Source organism: Petaurus breviceps, unplaced genomic scaffold (genome assembly GCF_028583685.1).
Source record: "Petaurus breviceps papuanus isolate PSGF00001 unplaced genomic scaffold, PetGlider_PUasm1.0 91133, whole genome shotgun sequence".
NCBI classification, from domain to species: domain Eukaryota; kingdom Metazoa; phylum Chordata; class Mammalia; order Diprotodontia; family Petauridae; genus Petaurus; species Petaurus breviceps.
The window spans coordinates 83,860,746-83,887,402 of NW_027187419.1; the positions used below are offsets into that span (position 1 = coordinate 83,860,746).

The 26,657-nt window shown below is 37.0% G+C and overlaps 1 protein-coding gene across 3 annotated transcripts in view; it reads right to left on the reverse strand.

Annotated features, from left to right (window-relative positions):
• The window catches only part of CCDC148 (coiled-coil domain containing 148), a 288,487-nt gene that overhangs the window by 189,171 nt on the left and 72,659 nt on the right, over positions 1–26,657 (reverse strand). For 2 of the 3 annotated variants that reach the window (XM_069080748.1, XM_069080749.1), the window contains 3 exons: positions 18,473–18,531; positions 16,582–16,703; positions 1,127–1,230 (listed from right to left, as the gene is read on the reverse strand). In XM_069080748.1, the coding sequence (XP_068936849.1) occupies positions 1,127–1,230; positions 16,582–16,703; positions 18,473–18,524 (278 nt within the window). In that variant the 5' untranslated portion in view covers positions 18,525–18,531. The remainder of the gene's footprint in view (positions 1–1,126; positions 1,231–16,581; positions 16,704–18,472; positions 18,532–26,657) is intronic. The other variant, XM_069080750.1, reaches the window with a different exon arrangement.

The following is a 26,657-nucleotide window of genomic DNA, read 5'->3' on the forward strand; positions in this document are numbered from 1 at the left end:
GTTAAACAGAACCTCATAAAAATTTTCCAATGGGTTCAAACTTTCCATTTGCATAATGGAACTTTTTCTTGGAGTGAGGAGAATGGAAATAGTAGAGCACAATTTGGTACTGATTTGGTTGGATTTAAAGATTTTTTTTGATGAAGGAGTATATGGAAAAGGTCAATATATATTTTGTTTTTAAATAAGTTAAAAATAATAACCTACTGAAATTTGAACTGCATATTCCACATTTAGCAATTACTTGACAGAGTAAGGGAATCTTTCCCAACAGGGTGTTAAAATTTAAGTTCAAAGTAAAGTTGATAGTATTTGGAAATTTAAATCTGGATATGCACAATAAAAGAGCTTACTACAATAAAAGTTCTATTCTCCCACAAATGTTCATACAATATTAATGAAGTGCATGTTTAATAAAAATTTGATATTTTAAAAACATTTATGTGAGTTTGAGGGGGTAAACATTCTTAACCCTTTCTATTATTTGTCTCTCTCTGGTAAAGAACTTTCATTTTCCAAAGAATAAGTAGAGTACAGCATTTGTCTTTTGTTCTTTCTCAGTTTCCCTAGTGATGATAAAATTCAAGTAATTTAATGGGATAATGCTTAAACTATGTGGACATACATGGCAACAAATGGAGAACAAATGAAGATGTTAAATAGATTACTATGAATATTGAAGGGATGATCTTTTTTTAAAACAGCTATAAAAATTATATTTATCTCTATTGAATCTCAAAACTAAGTTGAAGAAATGACAGAGACAGAACTTTTAGGCACTCATTTATGTTGCAACTTTAAAACTTAATTGTAACAGGCTAAATAAAACAGAAAGTTTTGGGACATCAGCATATATGAATATTTAACGCTAATCAAGAATTGAATAATATGGGGTAGCTAGGTGGCACAGTGAATAGAGCACTTGCTCTGGAGTCAAGAGGACCTGAGTTCAAATTCAACCTCAGACATTTAACACAAAAACTAGCCATGTGACCATGGGCAAGTCACTTAACCCCAATTGCCCTACCTTCCCCCTCCAAAAAAAAAAGCAAAAAAAAAAAAAAATAGAATTAAATCATAAAATCATTGTATGAGTTTGAACATTTGAGATTTTGTCACTTCTTACCTGATTTCATGGAGCCTTTTGTACTCTTGCCACCACACTTTCTTATGTTCTTTTATTAGCCTTTGATCTTTAGATATTTTTGAAGTCTGCTCTGTTTTTGCGATCTAGTTTCAGAGGAATAAAAGAAAATTAAGGGACCAACCAACTCTTTTTTCCCAATGTGTCTTTTACAAAGAAATGATTTTCAATTTTACTTTTAAGAATATGGTGGCAACATTTAAGAATGTTACATGTAATTCAGATTTATTCTCCCCACATTTACTCTAGAGTGAGCTATGTTTTCCTTTGAAAATAAGTAGAAAAATGTGTCTCTCATTCTCAATTCATGCCAGTGTATATCTCAATCTGAGGATACGTAAAATGAGCACTATATTAATTAAGGTGGAAAATAGCTGGTCTTAAATCCTGCTCAAAGTAAGAAATGATGCTTTTATATAATTTAGGAAAAAATAAAATAATGCTACTCCGCACCCCCTTCTCAAACACACAAAGATAAAAATATCCTCAAGCATATGGAAAATGTCCTAATCATTGTACATAAGACCCTTGGGTTGGGAGTTAGGGAACCTAAGTCTTTGGGTAGTTATCTAATGATAATTGGACATTAGTTTCCTTATCTGTAAGATAAGATGGTAAGATTAGATCATCTCTAATGTCTTTCCCAACATTAAAAATATATAATAATTTCCTAAGCATATTAGAAAAAAAATGAATCAATCAAAAGTGTATTTCTATATCTTCAACAAAATAACAAAAATGGAAGTTTGGAAACTAAGTGAAATAAATCTCTTTCCTGTGTCCCTTATTTTAAGAAACCATATAATCATCAAGTATCAATTGCATTAATATAATTCTATAGTGATACTTTTTCATTTTACATAACAAATCAGAATTTGATGGAATAAATACATTTGTTCACTTAAAGCAGCTAGTTGGCTAGAGTGCCTGGCCAGAAATCAGGATGACTCATTTCTGAGTTCAAATCTGGCCTCAAACACTTACTAGCTGTGTGACCCTGAGCAAGTCACTGAATCCTGTTTGCCTCAGTTCCTAATCTGTAAAATAAGCTGGAGAAGGAAATGGCAAACCACTCCAGTATCTTTGCCAAGAAAACCCTAAATGCAGTCATGAAGAGTCAGACACAATTGAAAAACAACTTAACAAATTCACTTAAAGAAATTCTAGGACCTTCACTAGTTAATAAGGATATGATGGCAGAAATTTATTAGTCCTTCTCCTGAAGAAGGTTATGAGATTTCATAGGATCATACATTTAGAGCTGTAAGGGGCCTCAAAGATCATCTGGTACAGACTTCACATATGAGGAAATTGAGGTCCAAAGAGGCTAAGTAGCTTGCTTAAGAAAAGATCATAAAATTACAGATTTGGAGTTTGAAGAGACATTAGTGACTATCTGGACCAAGCCATTCATTTTCCTGATGGGGATCTGAGGCCCAAAGAGGTTACATGCTTAATCACTCAGGTAGTAGGTAATAGAATTGGTATTTGAACCCTGGTCCTTTAACTTACAAAACCAGTGTTCTTTCCACTATGTCACAGTACCCTCTAGGATATGCCTGACAATCAGTCATCCTCTTGTGCGTGAGGATCTCTGATGAAGAGGAATCCACCACCTTTCATTTCATTGTTGGATAACTCTAAGAAGCTTTTAGGTAGTTTTTCCTTACATTAAACCTTTCATAAAGTTTTCCTTATAACTTTTCCTATTACTCCTAATTCCACCCTCTGGGCCAAGTAGAACAATAATTAATGTTCTGTTCTAGTATAGAATTTAGTAACCTGAAAGCTTTCATAAATCACCATTGAAGATACAGAAGCATCAAAAGGTATCTCCTAAGAAGGAATATTTTAATACAGGCTACTTTTACTGACATACACAGATAAAATCACAGATTGCCTTGACCTCAAGTTTACCTCCTTTCTGTCTTGGAAATGGATTCAGGATTAATGGAATATGATAATAAAACAGCTAACCATCCATTACAAGAAAAAGCACAAAAACAAACCCAAACCTTTCATTTGCAATTTTTCATTATTACTTTGTAAAATTTTTCTTCCCTTTTCAAGCCCACCCATTAGCACTAACTCTCTTACTAAGGAGAGATAATTTAGCCTTCTACTTCCTTGAGATGACTGAGGTTACCCAATAAAAATTCCAATTTCCCTCTTCCAGTCCTCAAAAATTCTTGATATCACCCTACTATTCTCTATTCCTGTCTCAGAAAAAAGTATCCCTACTCTAAGCTGAAGCAAGTTCCTGCATTTGTGTATTGATCTCTTGACCCTTTTTCCTCCCACCCTTCATTAGGACCTTGTTCCTGCAGTTATCCTCCCATCACACATATCTTTCGTGTCCTTTTTTTAAGACTACTTTTCTTAGAAGTCCTGAATTTGGAACTCTTAGAGGATCCAGGTTCAGATTCTTGCTCTAATACATACTATTTGGGTAACCTTCAGCGAGTTACTTAGCCTTCCTAGGTCTATTTCATTATCTATAAAATGAGAAGCTTCAGTAAAATGATATTTTAAGGTTCTGTTCAGTTCTAAATCTATAATGTAATAAAATTCATTCTCTTCTTTAAAAAAACTTAATCTTAACCCATTATTTCATTCTGCTGTCTCTTTATCACCAAATCTAATGGCCTTTTTCAAACCTCCTTCTCTTGTCTGTGTTTTCAGCACTGGGCACTATTTCCCACTCTTTCCTACTGGATCTTTTTCTTTCCCTCAGCTTCCTCTCTCTAACAAGTATTTTTCTATCTTCTTCACTGGCTCCTTTTTCTAATCATTCTCCAAACTTCTGTTTTCAGTCTCTTTCTGTTGTCTCCTGTGATAATCTCACTCAATTCCCATAGTGTTAACTATCCTTTACATGCAGATGCCTCCTAAAACCTTACCTCCTTACTTCTTAGATCCTTGTCCCCGAGATTCTGTCCTTTCCCCTCTTCTCTATATAGACTATCTTCCTTGGCAATTTCAATTACTAATATGACTTCAGCCACACTCCTATTACCTAGCAGGGTACTCTTTGTAAAGAGACAATGTTTGTTTCATTTAGTTTTCACTATCACTATTAATGAAAACTCAATTTTTTTCTTCAAAAATGTTTGCTGATATGGTAGTGTAATAATAAAAAGGTCAACAAATTTCAAAAATTTTGAAATCTTTTTTTTAAGTTACCTTAAGGACCTAAAAAAAAGTATTATATAGTTTATAATGTTTAAATATGCAAAACTAGCTAAAGACAAAATAGAAGTAAAGACCAAACATACCATTACATTACTTACCTAGGAATTATTTGTGGTTCATGCCTGCTCACTTTTAAAAGGAATTAGTGCAAGAAAAAATAAGAGCTATTTTGTAACAAAGTCAAAGAAAAAAGAATGAATCAGTCAAATTTTTGAGGAGTATATTCCTCTTTACATTTAGGTGTTTTGGGTAACTTTTTTATTTTAAACTTAAATATAAAAAGAGAAAAGGAAAATTATATCATGTACACAATAGACCATAAAAGAGAACTCAATATAAAACAATAAATTTGCATTTCAAGAAAATTTATATAATAAATACTACACATTGTTTTCAAAGCTGCCCAGCTTTTCTTTGCTTCATTGTTGGTTTTCATTTGTTCTCTGTTCTATACTTTTTACTTTATTTTTTCCCCTACCTCCCTCCACCACCTTAAAGAAGGCTACAAGTAAGCATGGAGATAGATAGATAGATAGATAGATAGATAGATAGATAGATAGATAGATAGAGAGATAGAGAGATAGATAGATAGATGATAGATAGACAGACAGATAGATACACACATATATACAATCATACATGTAAGACTGTACTATGCTTATTTCCTTCTCTGATCTGTTTCTCTGAAAGTCAAAAGCTTCTTCCTTTGTAAGTGCAAGTTTTTCTCTGTTTTTTCTAAATCAACGAGCTCATCATTTCCTTTATCACAGCAATATTCCAACACAATCACATCCTACCTAACAGATTGTCCATGAAAGTTTTTTCCCCAATTTTTGGCATTCCTTCTATTCTTGGCTACATAAGTTTTATTTATTCAAGAAATTTTTTATTTAAAATAATCAAAATTATTCTTTTTTTAATTCAACAATGCTCTCATCTTATAATATAGTTTAAGGTCTGATACTGCTGAATGTACTTCCTTTACATCTTCTTTCCCTGGCTTCTTTGAAGTTCCTGACTCTTTGTTCTTCCAAATGAACTTTATCATTTTTTTCTAACTCAGTAAAATAAATTTTTTAGTAATTTCATTGGGATGACACTGAATAATATTTAATCTTAATCTCAAAGTTCAAAGTCTTAATCTCAAAGTTTAAATCCACAATGCAATGCCAGATGTCTTTTCACAAACTTTCTGTATATGTCATTTTTGTCAGTAACCATATAGACATGTCAGTTGAAAAAAAGGCTGATAATAAGAACTATTGCCCACATTGTATTACATGGTAGCTCACAGAAATTTCACCTATGTATTTTCTGTTCAATTCTCACAACAACCTTATGAGATAGTTATGAAATTCGGTTAAAAAAACACTTCCATCACTATATGACAGAAAACATTCCAAAGACAAAATCTCTACTACCCCAAAAAACACTAAAAATGAGACATAGAATTTCTAAAAATCATACACTACTGTTACCCATTTTAATATGCAGTATATACTGGTGAAAAGAGCATTAGACTTGGAGTTGGAAATCATAAGTCCAACGGTCACTACTTGAAAGCAGTTAGCCTGACCTCAGACACTTACTAGCTATGTGATCCTGGGTAAGTCACTTAACTATCTCAGTTTCCACAACTGTAAAATAGGGTTGTTGTAAGACTCAAATGAGATAATACATGTAAAGTACTTAGCTGAGTTCTTGGCACATAGTAGGTACTTAATAAATGCTTCTGTTTATGTCCTTTCCTACTGTGTGACCACAGGGAAATCACCTAATCTCTCAGAACATCTTTACTACTTTGCATCATGGGAATGATAACTGTGCCAAAGTGCTGTGTAAATGCGAGCTGTTATTATAGCACTTGCTACAATAGAACTTAAGGTGCAATCTATCTGTGAACGGTCTACAATCATCAGAGCTTGCCTAAGATAAATAAATAGAACATCCAACTTGTTTTGACATATTTGATCTCTGTTTAACATACATAAAAATGACTTTGCACTTGTAAAAGTGATGGATACATTTTGATGCTATAAAAATCAATACTGCTGCCTGTGGGGAAAGGATGAGGTCAATTAAGTAGACAGTAAAAGTCAAAATAAATCTACAATTTTTCATTAGTTGCTTCTACTCTCTATAGCTAAACATTTTACTTTTTTTGCCAACTGCTGATTTCTTCTATTTTCACCCTCAGGCAAAAATTGTAGGAAAAATGTATAATCTTTAACTTAACTAGGAGCATATATTTATTTAAAACCTGAAGGGACCCAGAAACCAGAGTCTAACCATGTCATTTTACAGATTAGGAAACTGAGGCATGTTGTTATTAAATGATTTGCCTATGGTCACATAGCTAGAAAGGGTTTCAGGCAGGATTTGAACTTAGGTTTTCAGATATTCAAGTCAAGCGCTCTATTTATTAACTAAAACATTTAATATGCCTTTATCAAGAACAAGCTTCCAATTGTTTCCAAGTCATTATTATTGGGTAAGATGCTCCAAGAAATTACTATCATCTTTGAGGTGACAAGTGATTTCTGCTAAATTCTAGTAAACTTGAAAGTTTAAATATAATCAAAAAGTTGAATGTGCTGTTATACACAGAATGTCTATGTGTATGAATACATTCATCAAAAACTATTCAATCTTCATGAAACTCCAAGATGGTTCATCATACTCTTTGTGAATTTTGTAAAAGAGACAAAATATTTAGTGAGTAGTGAGCTAATCTCAAAGTCAGAAAAATCTGGCTTTGAGTTGATAGTATGCCTCTGCTATATACTCTGTGACCCTGTACAAGTCACTTACCTCTAAGTCCTCAAGGCAACCCTCTAAGACTATTGCAAAGAAGGTGCCAAGCTGCATTGATAGGAGTTCCCTTGTCTGGGGGTTCCCTACGCTACTGAAATCACAGGTTCAATTCTTCTCCCCGATCATTTCAAAATATCATCAAAATCATCTTGGCGGAATATATGTATACAACTTTAACTAACAATATGAAGATGTTGCATAGTTATCCTAGATGTGATCTTTAAAACAGACAGAGGACCACCATCACCAAAAGCCATGACTATCAGAACAGGCTTAAAATATTAGTCTACAATTAAGGAGTTTCTTGAAGCAAAGTAAGAAATTAATTTTCTACCCCTTTAAGTACATCATAAAAAAAGGATGGATGTATACAAAACCTTACTAGCTGTATGGCCCCAGGCAAGACACAGAACCGTGTTTACCTCAGTTTCCTTATCTGTAAAATACGCTGGAAAAGGGAATGGCAAACCACTCCAGTATCTTTGCCAAGAAAACCCGAAATGCGGTCATGAAAAATCGTACACAACTGAAAAATGACTGAACAGCAACTTACAAAATCTTGCTTTATGAAATGCACATCAAAATGAAAAGTACATGTAAATGGAGGCTGAAATGCAAAGCTGAAAAAAATCCAAGCCTATTTCTATAGATGTCCACTCTACATCTTTTCTCTCAATTTTTAATTTCAAATTTTGCTTCTATTTCCCATTTCAATTTATTGGTGAAATGGAAAAAAATAGTGTTATTCCCTATTTTGTTTGCACATCAAGCAGTTTGTTCTCTTCATTTAGTGACATGCCTAATTATAAACGTATTTCTTCTCTTATCATCTTTCCTTTTCTTTTTCTTCTATGAAAAGATTTATAAATTTATAAAAGACGTTTGCAATTTACAAGATGCTTTACAAAGATGCTCTCAATTGACCCTAGGACATAAAATTCTATTTTTACCAGTTTTCCAGTTCCCAAATAAAGGATTGAGCTACGAAATTTTCATCCTGGCTCATTATAATTTCATCAGGTGTAGGTAGATGCCTCTCATGAGAATGAATATTACATATTAAATGGTCACACAATTACAGATAAAGTGTAGAGCATGTTCTCAAAATAACTAATATTTAAGTTACTAAAAGACTGAATTTTACTTCATCTTTTAGTTTTTATGTAAAAAAAATGGCACTGTCAAAATTCAGTTAAATATTTATTGATTACTATGAGTTTCGTTGAACTGAAAGAAGCTAATTGTTCTTCTCTTAGAGCAATGTTTATTTATAATATGAACATTCAAAATACTCTCTCCAATTTTACAGGAAATAAATTGATATTCACATGAGATTTTCAGAACTTTGGATTCAAATTGACTATATAGCATAAGGCTCTCATCCTTAAACTGTTAACGACAAGTCCAAACATCTGCAAGTGCTAGTTAGACAGCATTGGGACCAGATTAGTCAATTAGTCAACATGCATTTATCAGGTGCCGATCATGTGTTAGGCAGTATACTAAGTACCAGGGATGTAAAGAAAGGATTAGGGGCAACATCCTAAGACTAGAGGCCAGGTTAAGCCAACATGGTATGGCAACATGTACAAAACAAAGGCAAGAGGTTTCAATCTGAGCAATCATAACTGAAAGAAGAGACCTGAGAGTTCTTTGAATCCAAAACTAACATCCAGGTTGTTGTTTTTTTTTTTTATCAAATGCTTTATTAACTTCTAGTTTACATCATTCATTTCTGCAAGATTTTGAGTTACAAATTTTCTCCCCGTTTTTCTCCAACCCACCACACCAAAATAGCGATTCAACTGGATATCCCCTCCTCCAATTTGCTCTCTCCCATATCTTCTCCCATACACCCTCTGACTTTCCAGTAGGGCACAGTGGATCTCTATGCTCCAGTACCTGTATATCTTATTTCCCAGTTATGTGTAAAATAATATTAATAATACTATATATTTTTTTAACATTTGATTTTAAAACTTTCATTCCCATCCTCCCTTGTCACCCACCCTTACTGGGAAGATAAGCAATTCAGTATAAGTTGTACATGTGTAGCTATACAAAACATCTCCATAGTGGATAAATTGTAAAAGACTATATTTCCCTCCCCCCATCCCACCTCCCACTTATTCTATTCTCTACTTTGATCCTGTTCCTTTTCAAAAGTAGGTGCCCAACTTCCCTCTCTCCGGCCCCCGCATCCTGCCCTCCCTTCAATCATCCCTCCTCTCATCCCCTTCCCTCCTACTCTCTTGTAGGGTAAGACACCCTATTTAGTGTGTATGTAATTCCCTCCCTAAGCCAAATTCAATAAGAGTAAGGTTGACCCATTCCCTTTTACCTTCCTGTTCTTCCCCTCCATTGTAACCATTTTCCCTTGCCTCTTCTATATGAGATAGTTTACCCCATTCTGTCTCTCCCCATTTTATCTCATTATAATCCTCTCTCACCTCTTAATTTCACCATGCGGGCTATCTATGTATACCTGTAAACATATATACACACATTCACTATGTATTCATATGCACATATACCTTCCTGTATATATATATATATATATGAATTTGTGATATGTATGTATATATATATAAACACACATACATACATACACACTTATTCCCTTCAATTCTTCTCATACTGAGTAAAGTTTCATCAGTTATAATTATCGTTTTTCCATGGAGGGATGTAAATAGTTCAACTTCATTATGTTCCTTATTATTTCTTTTCCCTGTTTACCTTCTCAAGCTTCTCTTGCTTTTTTGTATCAGCATGTCAAATTTTCTATTCTTCTCTGGTTTTTTCATCAAGAATGCTTGAAAGTCCTCTATTCCACTGAATGACCATATTTTCCCCTGAAACATGATACTCAGTTTTGCTGGGTAGGTGATTCTTGGTTTTAATCCCAGCTCCTTTGACATCCGGAATATCATATTCCAAGACCTTTGATACCTCAGTGTGGAAGCTGCCAGATTCTGTGTTATCCTGATTGTGTTTCCACAATATTCAAATTGTTTCTTCCTGGCTGCTTGTAATATTCTCTCCTTAATCTGGGAATTCCAGAACCTGGCTATAATATCCTAGGAGTTTTTTTTGGGGGATCTTTTTTCAGGAGGTGATGATCAGTGGATTCTTTCAACCTCTATTTTGACCTCTGGTTCTAAAACATCGGGGCAATTTTCCTTGAGAATTTCTTGAAGGATGATTTCTAGGTTCTTTTTTCGATTGTGACTTTTAGGTAGTCCAATAATTTTTAAATTATCTCTCCTGGATCTATTTTCCAGGTCAGTGGTTTTCGCAATGAGATATTTCACATTGCCTTCTATTTTTTCTTTCTTTTTTTTTTTTAGTAGTCACATTTTTTTTTGCTATTCTGTTTATTTTGTTTACTTTTTATTTTTTTGTTTATTTTTCAAATGCTTTATTAACTTCTGATTTACATCATTCATTTTTGCCAGATTTTGAGTTACAAATTTTCTCCCCATTTTTCCCCTACATACCATGCCAAAATAGCAGTCCCACAGGATATCCCCTCCTCCAATCTGCTCTCTCCCATATCTTCTCCCATACCCCCTTATACTTTTCCAGTAGGGCATGGTGCCTGTATATCTTCTTACCCAATTACATGTAAGATAGTATTAATAATAGTATATGTGTATATATAATTTTAAACATTTCATTTTAAAACTTTGAATTCCAGATTCATTCCCTTCCTCCCTTGTCACCTACCCTTACTGGGAAGATAAGCAGTTCAGTATAGATTGTACATGTGTAACTAATGCAAAACATTAACATAGTAGATATATTGTAAAAGACTGACTATATTTCCCTCCCTCCTATCCCACTACCCACTTGTTCTATTCTCTACTTTGATCCCTTCCCTTTTCAAAAGTGAGTGCTTCCAACTTCCCTCTCCCCAGCCTGCCCTCCCTTCCATCATGCCCCCTCTCATCCCCTCCCCCCTACTCTCCTGTAGGGTGATACCCTATTTAGTGTGTATTTCATTCCCTCCCCGAGCCAAATTCAGTGAGAATAAGGTTGGCCCATTCCCTTTTGCCTTCCTATTCTTCCCCTCCATTGTAACCCTTTTTTCTTGCCTCTTCTTTATGAGATAGTTTACCCCATTCTGTCTCTCTCCATCTCCTCTCATTATATTCTTCTCTCACCTTTTAATTTCCCCTTATAAGTATCATCCCTTCCTATTAAATTGGTCCTGTGCCCTCTATGTATACTTGTAAGCATATATACACACATTCACACATGTATTCATACGCCCATATACCCTCCGATATATATACATATGTATACACACACACACACACACACACACACACACACATATATATATATATATATATATTCCCTTCAACTATTTTCATACTGAGAAAAGTTTCATCAATTACAATGATTGTTTTTTCCATGTAGGAATGTTAATAACTCAACTTTGATCAGTGGGTTATCATTTCTTTTCCCAGTTTACCTTCTCAAGCTTCTCTTCCTTCTTGTATCTGGATGTCAAATTTTCTATTCAAATCTGGTTTTTTCATTAAGAATGCTTGAAAGTTCTCTATTCCACTGAATGAAAATTTTTCCCCTGAAACATGATACTCAGTTTTGCTGGGTAGGTGATTCATGGTTTTAATCCCAGCTCCTCTGCCCTCTGGAATATCCTATTCCAGGCCCTTTGAGCCCTCAGTGTAGAAGCTGCCAGATCCTGTGTTATCCTGATTGTGTTTCCACAATATTCAAATTGTTTCTTCCTGGCTGCTCGTAATATTCTCTCCTTGATCTGGGAATTCTAGAACCTGGCTATAATATTCCTAGGAGTATTCTTTTGGGGATCTTTTTCAGGAGGTTATTGGTGGATTCTTTCAACCTCTTTTTTGCCCTCTGGTTCTAAAACATAAGAGCAGTTTTCTTCAAGAACATCCTGGAGGATAATTTCTAGGTTCTTTCTTTTATCATGGCTTTCAGGTAGTCCAATAATTTTTAAATTATTTCTCCTGGATCTATTTTCCAGGTCAGTGGTTTTTCCCATGAGATATTTCACACTGCCTTCTATTCTTTCATTTGTTTGGATCTGTTTAAAATCATCTTGATTTCTCTTAAAGTCACTAGCTTCCCTTTGCTCCAATCTAAATCTGAGGGAAAGATTCAACTCATTGAGCTTTTGAGATTCTTTTTCCATCTGGAAAATTCAGCTTTTTAAGGCATTCCTCTCCTCATTGCCTTTTTGTACCTCTTTTGCCAATTGAGTCAGTCTGTTTTTAAAGGTGTGATTTTCCTCAGTCAGGCTGTTGACTCTCATTTTGTAATTTTCTTGCATCGTTCTCATTTCTCTTCCCAATTTTTCCTCCACTTCTCTTATCTGCTTCTTAAGCTCCTCTATGGCCTGTAACCAGCTTGTATTTTCCTTTGAGGCTTTTGGTGCAGGGGTTCTGACTTCACTGTCTTCCTCCTGTTCCATGCTTTGCTCCTTTTTGTCCCCAAAATAGGAGTCTAATGTTGGAATCTTCTGTCCGCTTTGTTTCCTTTGCATGGTCATGTTGCCCCTTAGTTACTTGACCCCTGGGCTTTTTGCCACAGTAGGACTCTGCCACCAAACAGGGGAGCTTTTGTCCCAAACGCTGGGGTTTTCTCAGCTGCCAGAGGTATTAGTTGGGTGCCCTCTCCGAAGCCTCCACACGCTCTGGCAAGCTGGTCACACACCCCAGGACCTCTACCCTAGACTGCAATCCAGATCCAAGCAGGTTAAAGCAAGAGTGATTACCCCTCAGACTGGTGGCTTGGTCCCCCTACACTCTGCATGCCAGGAACTGAAGCTGCCACGTGGCACTGCTGTGCCAGGCATCTCAGCAGCTTCTCACCCTGGGACCAAAAGCCAATGCTCTCCCAACAACTGGTGCCAAAGTCCACACTTCACTGACCTCTCACATTATCCTTCGCATCTATGTATTGATAAATCTGGAAATGGCCACAGCTGCTGGTGATTTGGAGTCCCTTCAGTTGGTAGCTGGTCAGGCCCACCCTGGGCCTAAAACCTCTGGCTCACAGAGCCTGGGCTCGGCTCCCAGAGCGTTGCATTGGCCGATTCCTGCTGGCCTGCCCTGCTGTCCTCAGTGGGAGGTTAGTTTCTCTGTGTCATTTTGTGGGTTCTGCAGCTCCAAAGTTTGTTCAGAGTCCCCTTTTACATGGATTGGGGAATGTGGAAGCCAGAGCCACAGGTAGGTCCTGCTTCTACTCTGCCATCTTGACTCCACGCCTGCCTTCTATTTTTTCATTTGTTTGGATCTGTTTAACAGCATCTTGATTTCTCATAAAGTTACTAGCTTCCATTTGCTCCAATCTAATTTTGAAGGAATGATTCTCTTCAGGGAGCTTTTGAGATTCTTTTTCCATCTGGAAAATTTGGCTTTTTAAGGTATTCTTCTCCTCATTGCCTTTTTGGGCCTCTTTTGCCATTTGAGTTAGTCTATTTTTTAAGGTGTTATTTTCTTTAGTCAGAATGTTGACTCTCATTTCATAATTTTCTTGAATTGTTCTCATTTCTCTTCCCAATTTTTCTTCCACTTTTCTTATTTGGTTTTCAAAATCCTTCTTAAGGTCCTCTATGGCCTGTAAACAGCCCATATTTTTCTTGGAAACTTTTGATGCAGGAGTTCTGACTTTACTGTCTTCCTCCTATTCCATGCTTTGATCCTTTTTGTCCCCAAAATAGGAGTGTAAAGTCAGGTTGTTCTGCTTGGTTTGCTTCCCTTGTTTGCTCATGTTGCCACTCAACTACTTGACTTTTGGGCTTTTTGCCATAGTAGGACTCTGCTACCAGACAGGGGAGCTTCTTCCCAATCGCTGGGGTTTTCTCAGCTGCTGAAGGTATTAGATGGGTGCCTTCTCCAAAGCCTCCACATGCTCTGGCAAGCTGGTCATACACCCCAGGACCTCCACCCTAGACCACAATCAAGATACAAACAGGTTAAAGCAAGAGCGATTACCCCTCACACCAGTTGCTTGGTCCCCCTACAATCTGTAGGCCAGGAGCTGAAGGAGCCACGTGGCTGGAGCTGCATGGCCACTGTGCCTCAGCCGCTTCTCACCCCAGCCTCTTCTCGCCCCAGGTGCAAAGGCCAGACTGCACTCCCGAACTACTGGATCCCAAAGTCTACACTGCAGTGACTTCTCACTTTGTCCTTAGCATCTATGTGTTGATCATTCTGGAAACTGCCACAGCTGCTGGTGATCTGAAGTCCCTCTAGTCGGCGGCTGGTCAGGCCCAACCTGAGGCTAAAACCTCCAGCTCAGGGACGGCTCCCAGAGCACTGTGCTGGCCCCTTCCTGCTGGCCTGCTGGGCTATCCTCAGCAGGAGGTTAGCTTCTCGCTGTCATTTTGTGGGTTCTGTAGCTCCAAAGTTTGTCTAGAGTCACCTTTTACATGAATTGGAGGAGGTGGAAGCCGGAACCCTGCAGAAGTCCTATTTCTATTCCACCATCTTGACTCTGCCTCCCATCCAGGTTTTTAAACAAATTTAAGGGAATGGCAAAATATAGATATCAAAAAAGGTAAGGCCTGGTCAATGTCTGGAGGTCCAAGTTGAGGAGAAAAAGCACAGAGGCAAGGTCACAAGTGGCTTTCTAGGTCCTTGGGTACGGCCTTTTGACTGAATCCAAGTTTATAGAACAAATCCTTTATTAAGGGGATTTGTTCTGTGAAGTTGGATTCAGTAAAAGGATCACACTTGAATACCTAGAGGGCCACAAGTTCCCCACACCTGTATGAGTTACTCTCTGTTTTCTACCTGCCCTGCCCTACCTCCTTCTCTCTAGCTCCAAATGTATTTAGTACTCTCAATTTTGTCATTGCTCATGTTCTTCTCTAAGCCTGAAATACTCTCCCTTCTCTTACCTTTCACCCACTGAATTCCTACTCATCCTTCAAAGCCCAAGCAGATGCCATTTTATCCACAAAGTGTTCCATGGTCCTCCCTAGTTGTTAACAACTTTCTGCAACAGACCTCACATACCACTTTGTTTTGCATCTCTCTGATGCATTTATCACAAAATTTTAAATTTTTGTGTTTGGGTCTTATCATCTGGCCAGAAGATAAGGCCCAAGAGGACAGGAATCGGGTCTTTTCTAAACTTTGCAATTCTCTCCCACCTCACCATCTAGCAAAGTGCTCTGCACGCTTTGTGTGCACAAAGTGCTCTTATTAAGTATTTGTTGATTGATCATTCATACAATTGTAGGAAAACCTGAGCATCTGTGACTGGCAGAAATGTTAAAAGAAGCAGGGATATATAACAAAGATCAATGGCCCCACCTGGCCGCTTTTAGTTTTGTTCCTGAGTTGATCTGCAAGACAACTAGAGGCATGATGGGGATAAAGGGAATCCCTTCACCATCTTTCCCATCAGTGACTTTGAAGTTACACCAAGTGGAATCTACAAGAAAATTTGAAGGTATTCTTGGTCAAAGATTCAGTAATAAGATAAGAATGAAAGGGAATTTTGAAACATAATTCAGATGAGGAGCTAGACTCGGGTATCTTCAAGCAGCAACAGAAGAAAAGGCATTCAAAAGACAGAGTAAAACATGCCTAAGAGCTTCACTAGGGCAGGTAGGTGCCTCAGTGGATAGAATTGCCAGGTCTGGAGTCTGGAGGAACTGAGTTCAAATCTGTCCTCAGATAAGTATCTGAGTAACTAGCCATGTGATCCTGTGCAAGTCACTTAACCCTATTTGCTTCAGTTCCCTCATCTGTAAAATGAACTGGGAAAGGAAATGGCAAAATACTCCAGTATCTCTGCCAAAACAAACAAACAAACCACAAATTGGATCACAAGAATCAGATACCACTAATCAACAAACAACAAAAAAAGGGCTTCACTAGCTCACTGAAATGATTGACTGGTTGGTCTATTTCTTTCATTTGGGGAGCCGGGCAGTTTACCTATATGTAAAACTCATTTGAACTGAGCAAAGCAATAGTGTAAATAATTCTATACAGCACATTATGTTAAAAACAATGTCTATTTACCTAGTACATCATTAAGACACTTTAAAAATGTATCTTGCATTCAATTGTACAAGTATCCATTTCAGGCTTAGTTTTTCTAAGTGATGTTTACAACCAAGGAAGCTATTTTTCATTTGTGGATAAGTAGGAGTTGGTCAGCACTTATTTGCCCTTGAAATTATTTTTAGTACAAGCTTTAAACTGTCAAAGTCATAAAATTATCTGCCTTATATAATTAAAATCAAGTTCACTGTATGTTCAGAAAAAAAAAGTAGCACAATTGTTTGGAGTTTTAAAAATAATACAAATTGTTTCTTTGGACTTTTATGACAAAATAGGTATTTCCATGTGGAGGAGTTTAAATAATTTGATTATTACATTCTCTGATTAGCAAATTGTTCTAAGAAAAAACTGCCTTACCTTTAATTGTATAGAAGCAGATGCTAGCTTTTTTGCTTCAGTAATTGCATGTAATTGTTGATAGTCTACTGGTTTATACTTGGAAGAACTCAATCCATTTTTCAGGCGAATTTTAAGGCTGTCTATTTTTCACCCAAAACATAAAAGTCATTTTTAATTGTTAAGAAATAACATTACATTATTGGAGGCTAATTTAAATCTATACTTGCACACTGACTATAAGTCATATCTTAAGAAAGAAACATTTGCTGGGAAAATATTTCATACTACCCCTACACAGACAATCTATTTAAACATTTAGAACTAATATTTGAGGAAATGAAATGTTATCATTACATTTCTTGCATGGAATTACTTATAATCAGCACCAAAAGTACAATTATACAATCCCTCAATTTAAGCCAGGTTATTTTTATTTATATCTTTTGCTTTTTTATTATCCACATTTAACAATGTATTTCTTCCCTCTCTCTTAAGTTAGGTTTTAGAGAATGTTGTCAAAATCTAGAGACAAGATAAAAAGTATATTCACAGTTCATCCATACTTTTTTTTGTTGTGAAGCTTGTCAGGACACAAGCAGGAATAATATTTAAGCGTTATATTACTATGAGTCAAAACAAAATCACAGGAACATTTTCCCCAATTTGATCATTTTATTTATGTTTTTTTAAATAACCAAATCATTTCTCAACCTACTCCACTCCTATTCAATCCTCCCTTGTGACAAAGAAAATTTAGAGCAAAACACAGCAAATGAAATATGTCTAATAGCACTTAAAATATTCCACATCTGTATATCTCCACCTTTCATTTAAGAGAATGGTGAAAGGTTTCCTCTTTTTTTTCCCCTCTAGGATAAGGTAAGTCATACAAGCAATGGTTTTTAAAAAGAACCCTCCCCACCCCCTCCAGCTATTTCAGTTGAACTTAACATACATCGTCCAACCTAAAAGCTAAATAAACCTTATGGAAATTTTTGCAAACTTTTATAATATCATGGATCAATAATTACGAACATGTTGATAATGCTGATAAAGTCAATATAAGACAACTGCTAGATACTTCTACAATCAAATACTAATAAGTAGAGTTTCTTAACCTTTTTTGTATCATGGATCCCTTTGGCAATCTAGCAAAGCCAATGGAACCTTTCATAGAATAATGTTTTTAATTACATGAAATAAAACACAAAGGTTCACAAAAGAAACCAATTATATTGAAATAATTATCCAAATATTTTTCTACAAAAATTAGCTGGGGGACCTCAGGTTAAGAACCCTTGCTAAAATGTATGATTAATTAACTTCAGGCAAAAATGTAATATGGCTTTAATAATCTGTATAAGTACTAAAAACTGTCCTTCATTCTGTGGATTTCAACACATCGTATAGCACTTAGGACATAAGAGGCACTTAATAAATGCTTGATGACTGACTGATTCTATACTATTTAAATAAACTGAGGTGGGAAATAAAGGAGTGATTACATATGTATAAGATAACCTAAGGACTAAAAGACAAGCATAAGTATTTTTACAAATATTAAAAAGAGTAAAACATACTCTCTGCAAGAAAAGTTCCCAGCAGTTGGGCAGCTAGGTGGTGGAGAGAATAGAGTACTGGCCCTGGAGTCAGGAGCACCTGAGTTCAAATCTGGCCTCAGACACTTAACACTTACTAGCCATGTGACCTTGGGCAAGTCACTTGATCCCAATTGCCCTGCCTTCCCCCCTCCAAAAATAAAGCAAAAAAAAAAAAGAAAAGTTCCCAGCAAATGAAGTTTTTCAGTATTATGTATCTGATTATTAATGTTTCATTCTCATGTAATATCAATTCTGTATAAACTTCCATGGAACCATTAAATTGTACTATAAGGCACACAGAAACATACCAATGTCATTAGTTCTCTGCGTTGTAATGAATGGAAGGTCTCCTCTATTCATGTTTCATCTGTCAAGGAAAAAAATTGATAGCTGAAAATTTACAATGTTACCTTAAAACTTATTAAAATGTTTTGATTTATTTGAACATTGTCTACTGTGATTTTGAAATGTAAAATGATTTGGACTAGAAACTCTGACTTTTGATATATCATTATTTAAATTAACTATTCTTCATGCCTGAAACTCCCTACAGTTTTGCCTCTGTGTCCTTCCATACTCCTGGGTTTCCCTCTCCTTCTCTTTGCTCATAAACAACTTTCTCTATTTTACGGCTGCCATAACTGAGAAATATTTTATGGTTGAGAAGTCCTATGTGTAAGGCCTTGAGCTTTTTGAAGAAAAGGAATCATGTAAATTGAAAAATAAAGTCTTTGGTTAAGTAAAGTTCTACTTTTTTTTTCATAATTGAACACTTTATTAAATTGATGTCTTTTGAATGAGGCACATTTCACCTCCAGGGCAAATACACCTGGCTCCTGGGCTCTTTAAGAAAAGCACTGATCAGGGTGGCCACGTAGCACAGCGAGTAAGAGCACCAGCCCCAGTGTCGGGATGACCTGGGGATCTAATCCAGGCTCAGACACTTAGCACCCACCCAGAAATACCTGGCCATGGAACCTTGAGCAATTTACTTAACCCCAATTGCTTTAAAAAAAAAAAAAAAAGAAAGAAATAGCACTGATCTTATAAATTTGCACTTATTCTCCTTGTTGGACTACTACAGAAAACTCTTAAGCATTCGGAATTATAGGCCCATAGGCTGTTAGTGGTGAAAAGGACCTTGGACAACATTTAGTTTAAATCTTTATTTTGCACATTAGGTAACTGAGGCCCAGAGAGGTGAAGGAATTGTCTGTGGTCACATGGCTAGTTAGTTTTGGGAGGAAAAAGCCATGTTAGGAGTCCGCCTGCATAGCTATTCCTGGCAATATCATAATTCTCCAGTGACAGTTCCCTTCTAGCTATCTGGGACAAGAGCCATAATTCGGTTCCAGATAGAAAGATCGTGGGCTGTAACAAGTCATGATGACTAGATTGAGGAGGCAGCTGTTTGTTGATAGGGCAGGTCTCCCTTGATTCAAAACTGACTTGTCCCATTAATACAGGCCTGTAGACCTTGAAGCACAGACAGTAGGAGACTGTCTCCAAGACCCAGGGAGGAGTTAGAATACATACATGGGCACTAGTATTTGACCTGCCTGGAAAGGAAAGCATAGGCAAGGCTCAAATAAGGGATTCCTAGGAGTCTTGCTCAAGATAGTCTACTTCTGGTAGTCAATATGGTAGCTATTAACTTGTTTCTTTCATTCCTTTCCGGTTGCTATATGAGAGATCTTGCTGGAAGCAGGACAGGTACAAAATGGCAACCCACTTCTAATCTTCCTTAAGAAATGATTATGAAGAATATCAATTTGAGGGGTGGAGTAGAAGTAGGACCTCCCCACAGCTCCGGCTTCCACCTTCCCCAATCCATGTAAAAAGGGGACTCTAAACAAACTTTGGAGCTGCAGAACCCACAAAATGACACAGAGAAGCTAACGTCCTTCCCACTGAGAACAGCCTGGCAGAAATCAGCCAGCACAGTGCTCTAGGAGCCGAGCCCAGCCCCATGCCAAGGCTTTATCCCCAGAGTGGGCCTGACCAGCCGCCAGCCCGAAGGACTCCAGATCAGCAGCAGCTGTGGCCATTTCCAGATTTATCAACACATAGATGCAAAGGACAAAGTGAGAGGTCACTTCAGTCTGGACTTTAGGACCCAGTAAGTGGGAGTGCGTGGCTTTTGCTCCTGGGGCAAGAAGCTGCTGAGCTGCCAGCACAGACAGCCAGCACCACATGGCAGCTTCAGCTCCTGCCTTGCAGAGTGTAGGGGGACCAAGCACCAGTCTGAGGGGTAATCAGTTTTGCTTTAACCTGCTTGGATCTTGATTGCAGTCTAGGATGGAGGTCCTGGGGTGTGTGTGTGTCCAGCTTGCCAGAGCATGTGGAGACCTCAGAGAGGGCACCCATTTAATACCTCCGGCAGCTAAGAAAACCACAGCATTTGGGATGAAAGCTCCCCTGTCTGGTGGCAGAGTCCTACTGTGGCAAAAAGCCCAGGGGTCAAGTGACTGAGAGGCGACATGACCAGGCAAGCAAAAAAAAGCAGACAGAAGATTCCAACATTAGACTCCTATTTTGGGGACAAAAAGGAGCAAAGCATGGAACAAGAGGAAGACAGTGAAGTTAGAACTCCTGCACCAAAAGCTTGAAAGGAAAATACGAGCTGGTTACAGGCCATAGAGGACCTTAAAAAGCAGATAAGAGAAGTGGAGGGAAAATTGGAAAGAGAAATGAGAGCTACGCAAGAAAATTATGAAATGAGAGTCAACAGGGAGGAAATAATACCTTAAAAAACAGACTGACTCAAATGGCAAAAGAGGCTCAAAAAGGCAATGAGAGAAGAATGCCTTAAAAAGCCAGATGGAAAAAGAATCTCAAAAGCTCAATGAGGAGAATCATTGCTTCAGAATTAGATTGGAGCAAATGGAAGCTAGTAACTTTATGAGAAATCAAGATGCTGTTAAACAGATACAAACAAATGAAAGAACAGAAGGCAATGTGAAATATCTCATGGGAAAAACCACTGACCTGGAAAATAGATCCAGGAGAGATAATTTAAAAATTATTGGACTACCTGAAAGCCATGATCAAAGAAAGAACCTAGAAATCGTCCTCCAGGAAGTTCTCAAAGAAAACTGCCCTGATGTTTTAGAACCAGAGGACAAAATAGAGCTTGAAAGAATCCACCGATCACCTCCTGAAAAAGATCCCCAAAAGAAAATTCCTAGGAATATTATAGCCAGGTTCCAGAATTCCCAGACTAAAGAGAGAATATTACAAGCAGCCAGAAAGAAACAATTTGAATATTGTGGAAACACAATCAGGGTTACCGAGGATCTGGTAGCTTCTACACTGAGGGATCAAAGAGCTTGGAATATGATATTCCGGAGGTCAAAGGAGCTGGGATTAAAACCAAGAGTCACCTACCCAGCAAAACTGAGTATCATGTTTCAGGGGAAATAGAATTTTCATTCCATTCAGTGGAATAGAGGACTTTCAAGCATTCTTGCTGAAAAAACCAGAGTTGAATAGAAAATTTGACATTCAGATACAAGAAGCAAGAGAACATGAGAAGGTAAACAGGGAAAAGAAATCATAAGGAATTTATCAAAGTTGAACTATTAACATTCCTACATGGAAAAACAATAATTGTAACTGATAAAACTTTTCTCAGTAGTTGAAGGGAATAGAAATACATATATGTCTATATATGAGGGTATATGGGCATATGAATACATATGTGAATGTATGTATATATGTTTACAGGTATATATAGATAGAGGACACAGGACCAATTTAACAGGAAGGGATGTTACTTAAAAGTTGAAATTAAGAAGTGAGAGGAATATAATGAGAGGAGATGGGGGAGACAGAATGGAGTAAACTATCTCATATAGAAGAGGCAAGGGGAAATGGTTACAATGGAGGGGAAGAATAGGAAGGCAAAAGGGAATGGGTCAACCTTATTCCCACTGAATTTGGCTTGAGGAGGAAATGAAATACACACTAAATAGGGTATCACCCTCCAGGAGAGTAGGGGGGAAGGGGATGAGAGGGGGATGATGGAAGGGAGGGCAGGCTGAGGAGGAGGGAAGTTAGAAGCACCCACTTTTGAAAAGGGATGGGATCAAAGTAGAGAATAGAACAAGTGGGAGGTGGGATAGGAGGGAGGGAAATATAGTCAGTCTTTTACAATATATCTACTATGTTATTGTTTTGCATTAGCCACACATGTACAACCTATACTGAATGGCTTATCTTTCCAGTAAGCGTGGGTGACAAGGGAGGAAGGGAATGAATCTGGAATTCAAAATTTTAAAATAAAATATTCAAATATATATATATATATATATACATATATATATACTATTATTAACACTATTTTACATGTAATTGGGAAATAAGATATATAGGCACTGGTGCATAGAGATCCACTGGAAAAAATCTAAAGGGGTATGGCAGAAAATATGGGAGAGAGCATATTGGAGGAGGGGATATCCTGTGGGACTGCTATTTTGGGGCAGTGGGAAAACGGGGAGAAATTTTGTAACTCAAAATCTGGCGGAAATGAATGATGTAAGTCAGAAGTTAATAAAGCATTTGGAAAAGAAATGATTATGAAGGGGCTGCAAGGTGGTGCAGTGAATAGAGCACTGGCCCTGGAGTCGGGAGGACCTGAGTTCAAAGCTGGCCTCAGACACTTAACACTTACTAGCCATGTGGCCTTGGGCAAGTCACTTAACCCCAATTGCCCTGCCTTCCCTCCTGAAAAAAAAAAAAAAAAGGATTATGTATCTTATCTTCTTGGGATTACTTTAAGAGTTCTGTTTTCACATTGAGAAATCTTTTTTTTTTTTTTTGGTAAATGTTGTATGTTTGTACTGTGTTAAATCCCCACCTCCCCAAAATTCATACATTTGACAGTCCTCATTAAAATAAGTCTCAGGATAGTTTAGAACAATACAAACTACCAAGAGTCCTATTAGCTATTGTCAAAGAAGATTCATATGTGGCACTTAGATTCAGCATCTCCCTTCTCAGTTGGATGTTGACTATCTTACCCCTCACCTCTATGAGAGTTAAAGAGCCCAATTCCACTATGACACTTAAACCTATTAGCCTCTTTCCAAGAGTCAGGGACCATCTTTCCTGGCACTGCTTCCCAAAGTCCTAGAGTTATGCCATTTTCATTGGTACTTTTTCTAACAGATCTTAAGTACCCCTCTGGCCTTTCTATCTTCCATGAAGCTGGACCCCCGATATAAGTTTTCTCCTCATAATAGAAAATAAGCTCCTTGAGAACAAAAAATGGTATCACTTTTCTGCCTCCTCATTACTTAGCTCAGTGCCAGCATACAGAAAATACTTGATAAATACTTTATCTCTCTTTTCCATTGCATTCTCTTAAAAGATTTTTGGTGAAGAAACATGAGCACTATTCTCTCCAAAAGTCCATATGCTCCAGTGCCCATAGAAAATGACTGGAAGGAAAGTAGGTAACTTCTTGAACAACTGCAACAAGAACCCTGGCCTCCTGACCCTTGGTCCAATTCTCTTTTCCACTACTCTACCTGGTGTTATTTGTGATAACAGAAATTTTCAAGGGGAAAAAGAAGTAGCAGTTGTCATGACTGACTGGTTCTTCAGTTTCTCTCTATTCATGAGTCAAGGTAGGATCTCAGATCACTCTGTTTCAGATAAAAATCTGTGGACCTATGAGGGCACCCTCTCTTTGTCAATAGATCTCTCTGCCTGACTATTAGTCATGCAGAATCACATGATAGAACAAAAGTTGGACCAGAATAGTCTGGAAACAATTCTTTTCTTTTCTTGTCTTTATTAATTTGTTTGTTTACTTTTAGTTTACAAGATTCAGTTCCACAATCCCTTGAGTTTCAAACACACCTCCCCCCCATCCTCCCGCAGCCAGGGCAGCATGTAATCAAGTATAGGATCTGCAAATACTTCCACATTAGACATTAGTCAGGTTTTAAAGAAGGATTGTAATGGATGGAAAGAACAATGGGAAAGAGGAAACAAAACCAAACAAGAAAAAGAAAGAGAGCGGGTAGTTTGCTTCAATGTGCATTCAAACTCTGTTCTTTCTAGTTCTTTCTCTGAATGTAGACATCTCTTTCCATCATGAGTCTTTTGGAGTTGTCTTATAACCCTGCATTGCTGAGAAGAGTCCAGTCTATCAAAGTTGGTCATCATACATATGTTACGTCTGTAATTGTGTACAGATTTCTCTTGGTTCTGCTCTTCTCACTCAGCATCGGTTCATATAAGCCTCTCCAGGTAAATATGAAGTCCGTATCTGCTCCTTATTTCCAAGCACAATAGTATTCCATTACATTCATATACCACAACTTGTTTAGCCATTACCCAATTGATGGGCATCCCTTTAATTTCCAATTCTTTGCTACCACAAAAAGAGCTGCTATAAATATTTTTGTATATATGGGTATTCCTCCCACTTCTATGATATCTTTGGGATATAACCTTAGAAGTGGTATTGCTGGGTCAAAGGGTATGAAATTATTTATAGCCCTTTGGTCATAGTTCCAGATTGCTCTCCAGAATGGTTGAATCAGTTCACAACTCCACCGACAAATTCATTAGTGTTACAATTTTTCTACATCCTCTCCAGAATTTGTCATTTTCCTGTTTTGTAATCTTAGCCAATCTGGCCGATGAGATGTGGTACCTCAGAGTTATTTTGATTTGCATTTCTCTAATCAATAGTGATTTAGAGCATTTTTTCATATGCTTGTAGATATCTTTAATTTCCTCCTCTGAAAACTGCATGGAAGCAATTCTTTTCAACAGCTACTAGTCTTAACTACTTGACATAGTGTAATGGTAAGGAAATTTGAAGATCTTCCCTGCCCCTTAATAGGCTGAATATAATCACATGGCACCTGTGGTGGGAAGAGTTTGCTGAACAGGTGGAGAAGGAAGCTGGGAGGCAGAGCAGTTAGACTTAAGGGACGAGAGAGGACATGGGCAAAGAGATAGCTAGGTTTGTGAGTGTTTGTTTGTGGGAAGGCTTTGGAATGGTGTTGCTTTCTGCAGTGTTATTGGGTATAGATTTCTTTGTTGCTATGATGAATTCGGTTTTCTGGTGTTGGGATTTAGCGTATGGTATCTGAATAAATGTTTTGCTTCTGTCTTCTACATGGATAATCTGTTATATTTTGCAATTCAGAATTATGCCAGTATATTCATTGTTTCCATTGGTGCTATGAATATTTCCTTCGACAAACACATTGTCAGCATATCTTCATGAAGAACAAGTCATGCCAAAATAATCTATTTATTTCTTTAAAATTTCCTTTGGTTGGGGCGGCTAGGTGGTGCAGTGAGCAAAGCGCCGGCCCTGGAGTCAGGAGGACCCAAGTTCAGTTCCGGCCTCAGACACTTAACACCCACACAAAAAAACTAGCCGTGTAACCTTGGGCAAGTTACTTAACCCCAACTGCCCTCCAAAAAGGCAAAAAAAAAAAAAATTCCTTTGGTTTTATATCACATTCATTTCCAAATATGTCCCCCTCCCCACTCATCCAACATGCTTTATCTTGTAATAAAGATTTGAAAGAAAAATATCAGAAAATCAACCACATTAGACTCAGAGTCAAGACAACATAAATTGTTCAAATCTCACCTCAGACTCTTACCAGGTGATCCTGAGCAATTCATTTAATATCTCTGTATCTCAGTTTCCACATTTGTAAAATGGGGATAATGATAGCACTTACAAGGTTTTTGTGAGAATCAAGTGAGTTAAAAAGTATGTGCTTTGTAAACTTTAAAGTGATATATAAATGCCAGCTATTATAATTATTATTATTAATTTTCAATATTCCATATCCATAATCCCTAAGTTATGGAATGAAAGGAGGGAGACACATTTTTTCATCTCTTTTTTGGAGCCAGACTTGGTCAATATATTGCATTCAGTTTTGTTTGAACATTATTTCCATTTATATTGTTGTAATCATTGAGCATTTTGTTTTCCTGGATCTGTTTATTTCACTCTGAATCAGTTCACCTAAGTCTTTCCATACTTTTCCCGAAGTTTTCTTCATTTCTTAGGGCACAGAATTTTCTATATTCTTGCAATAATGTGTTTTGTCATTCTCCAATCAGAGTTTATTTCCAATTCTTTACTACCATAAACATGTAATATGTACAATTTTTTTTTAAAAGAAGACCATATTAGTAAGTTATGGAATAGTCTATATCTATAGTTTACACAGATTTCAGGAATAAATTTAATAACTTTCATTCTATTTGTGTGGCAATTATAGAAAAATACAGGCTAAGTAATAGCCTAATATCAATATACCAGATTGCCTCAGCAAACTCTAGTAATTAGATGGAATATGGCCAAATTAAACTCATTCAGGCCCTGACCTGGGGATGAAAGGTACCACTCCCCTAGGCAGTTTTTATTGATAAGCCTATAACCATGCCTCAGGATACTTCTTACAATTAACTGCAATTACAGAAGTTGCAACCATTCCACTTCCA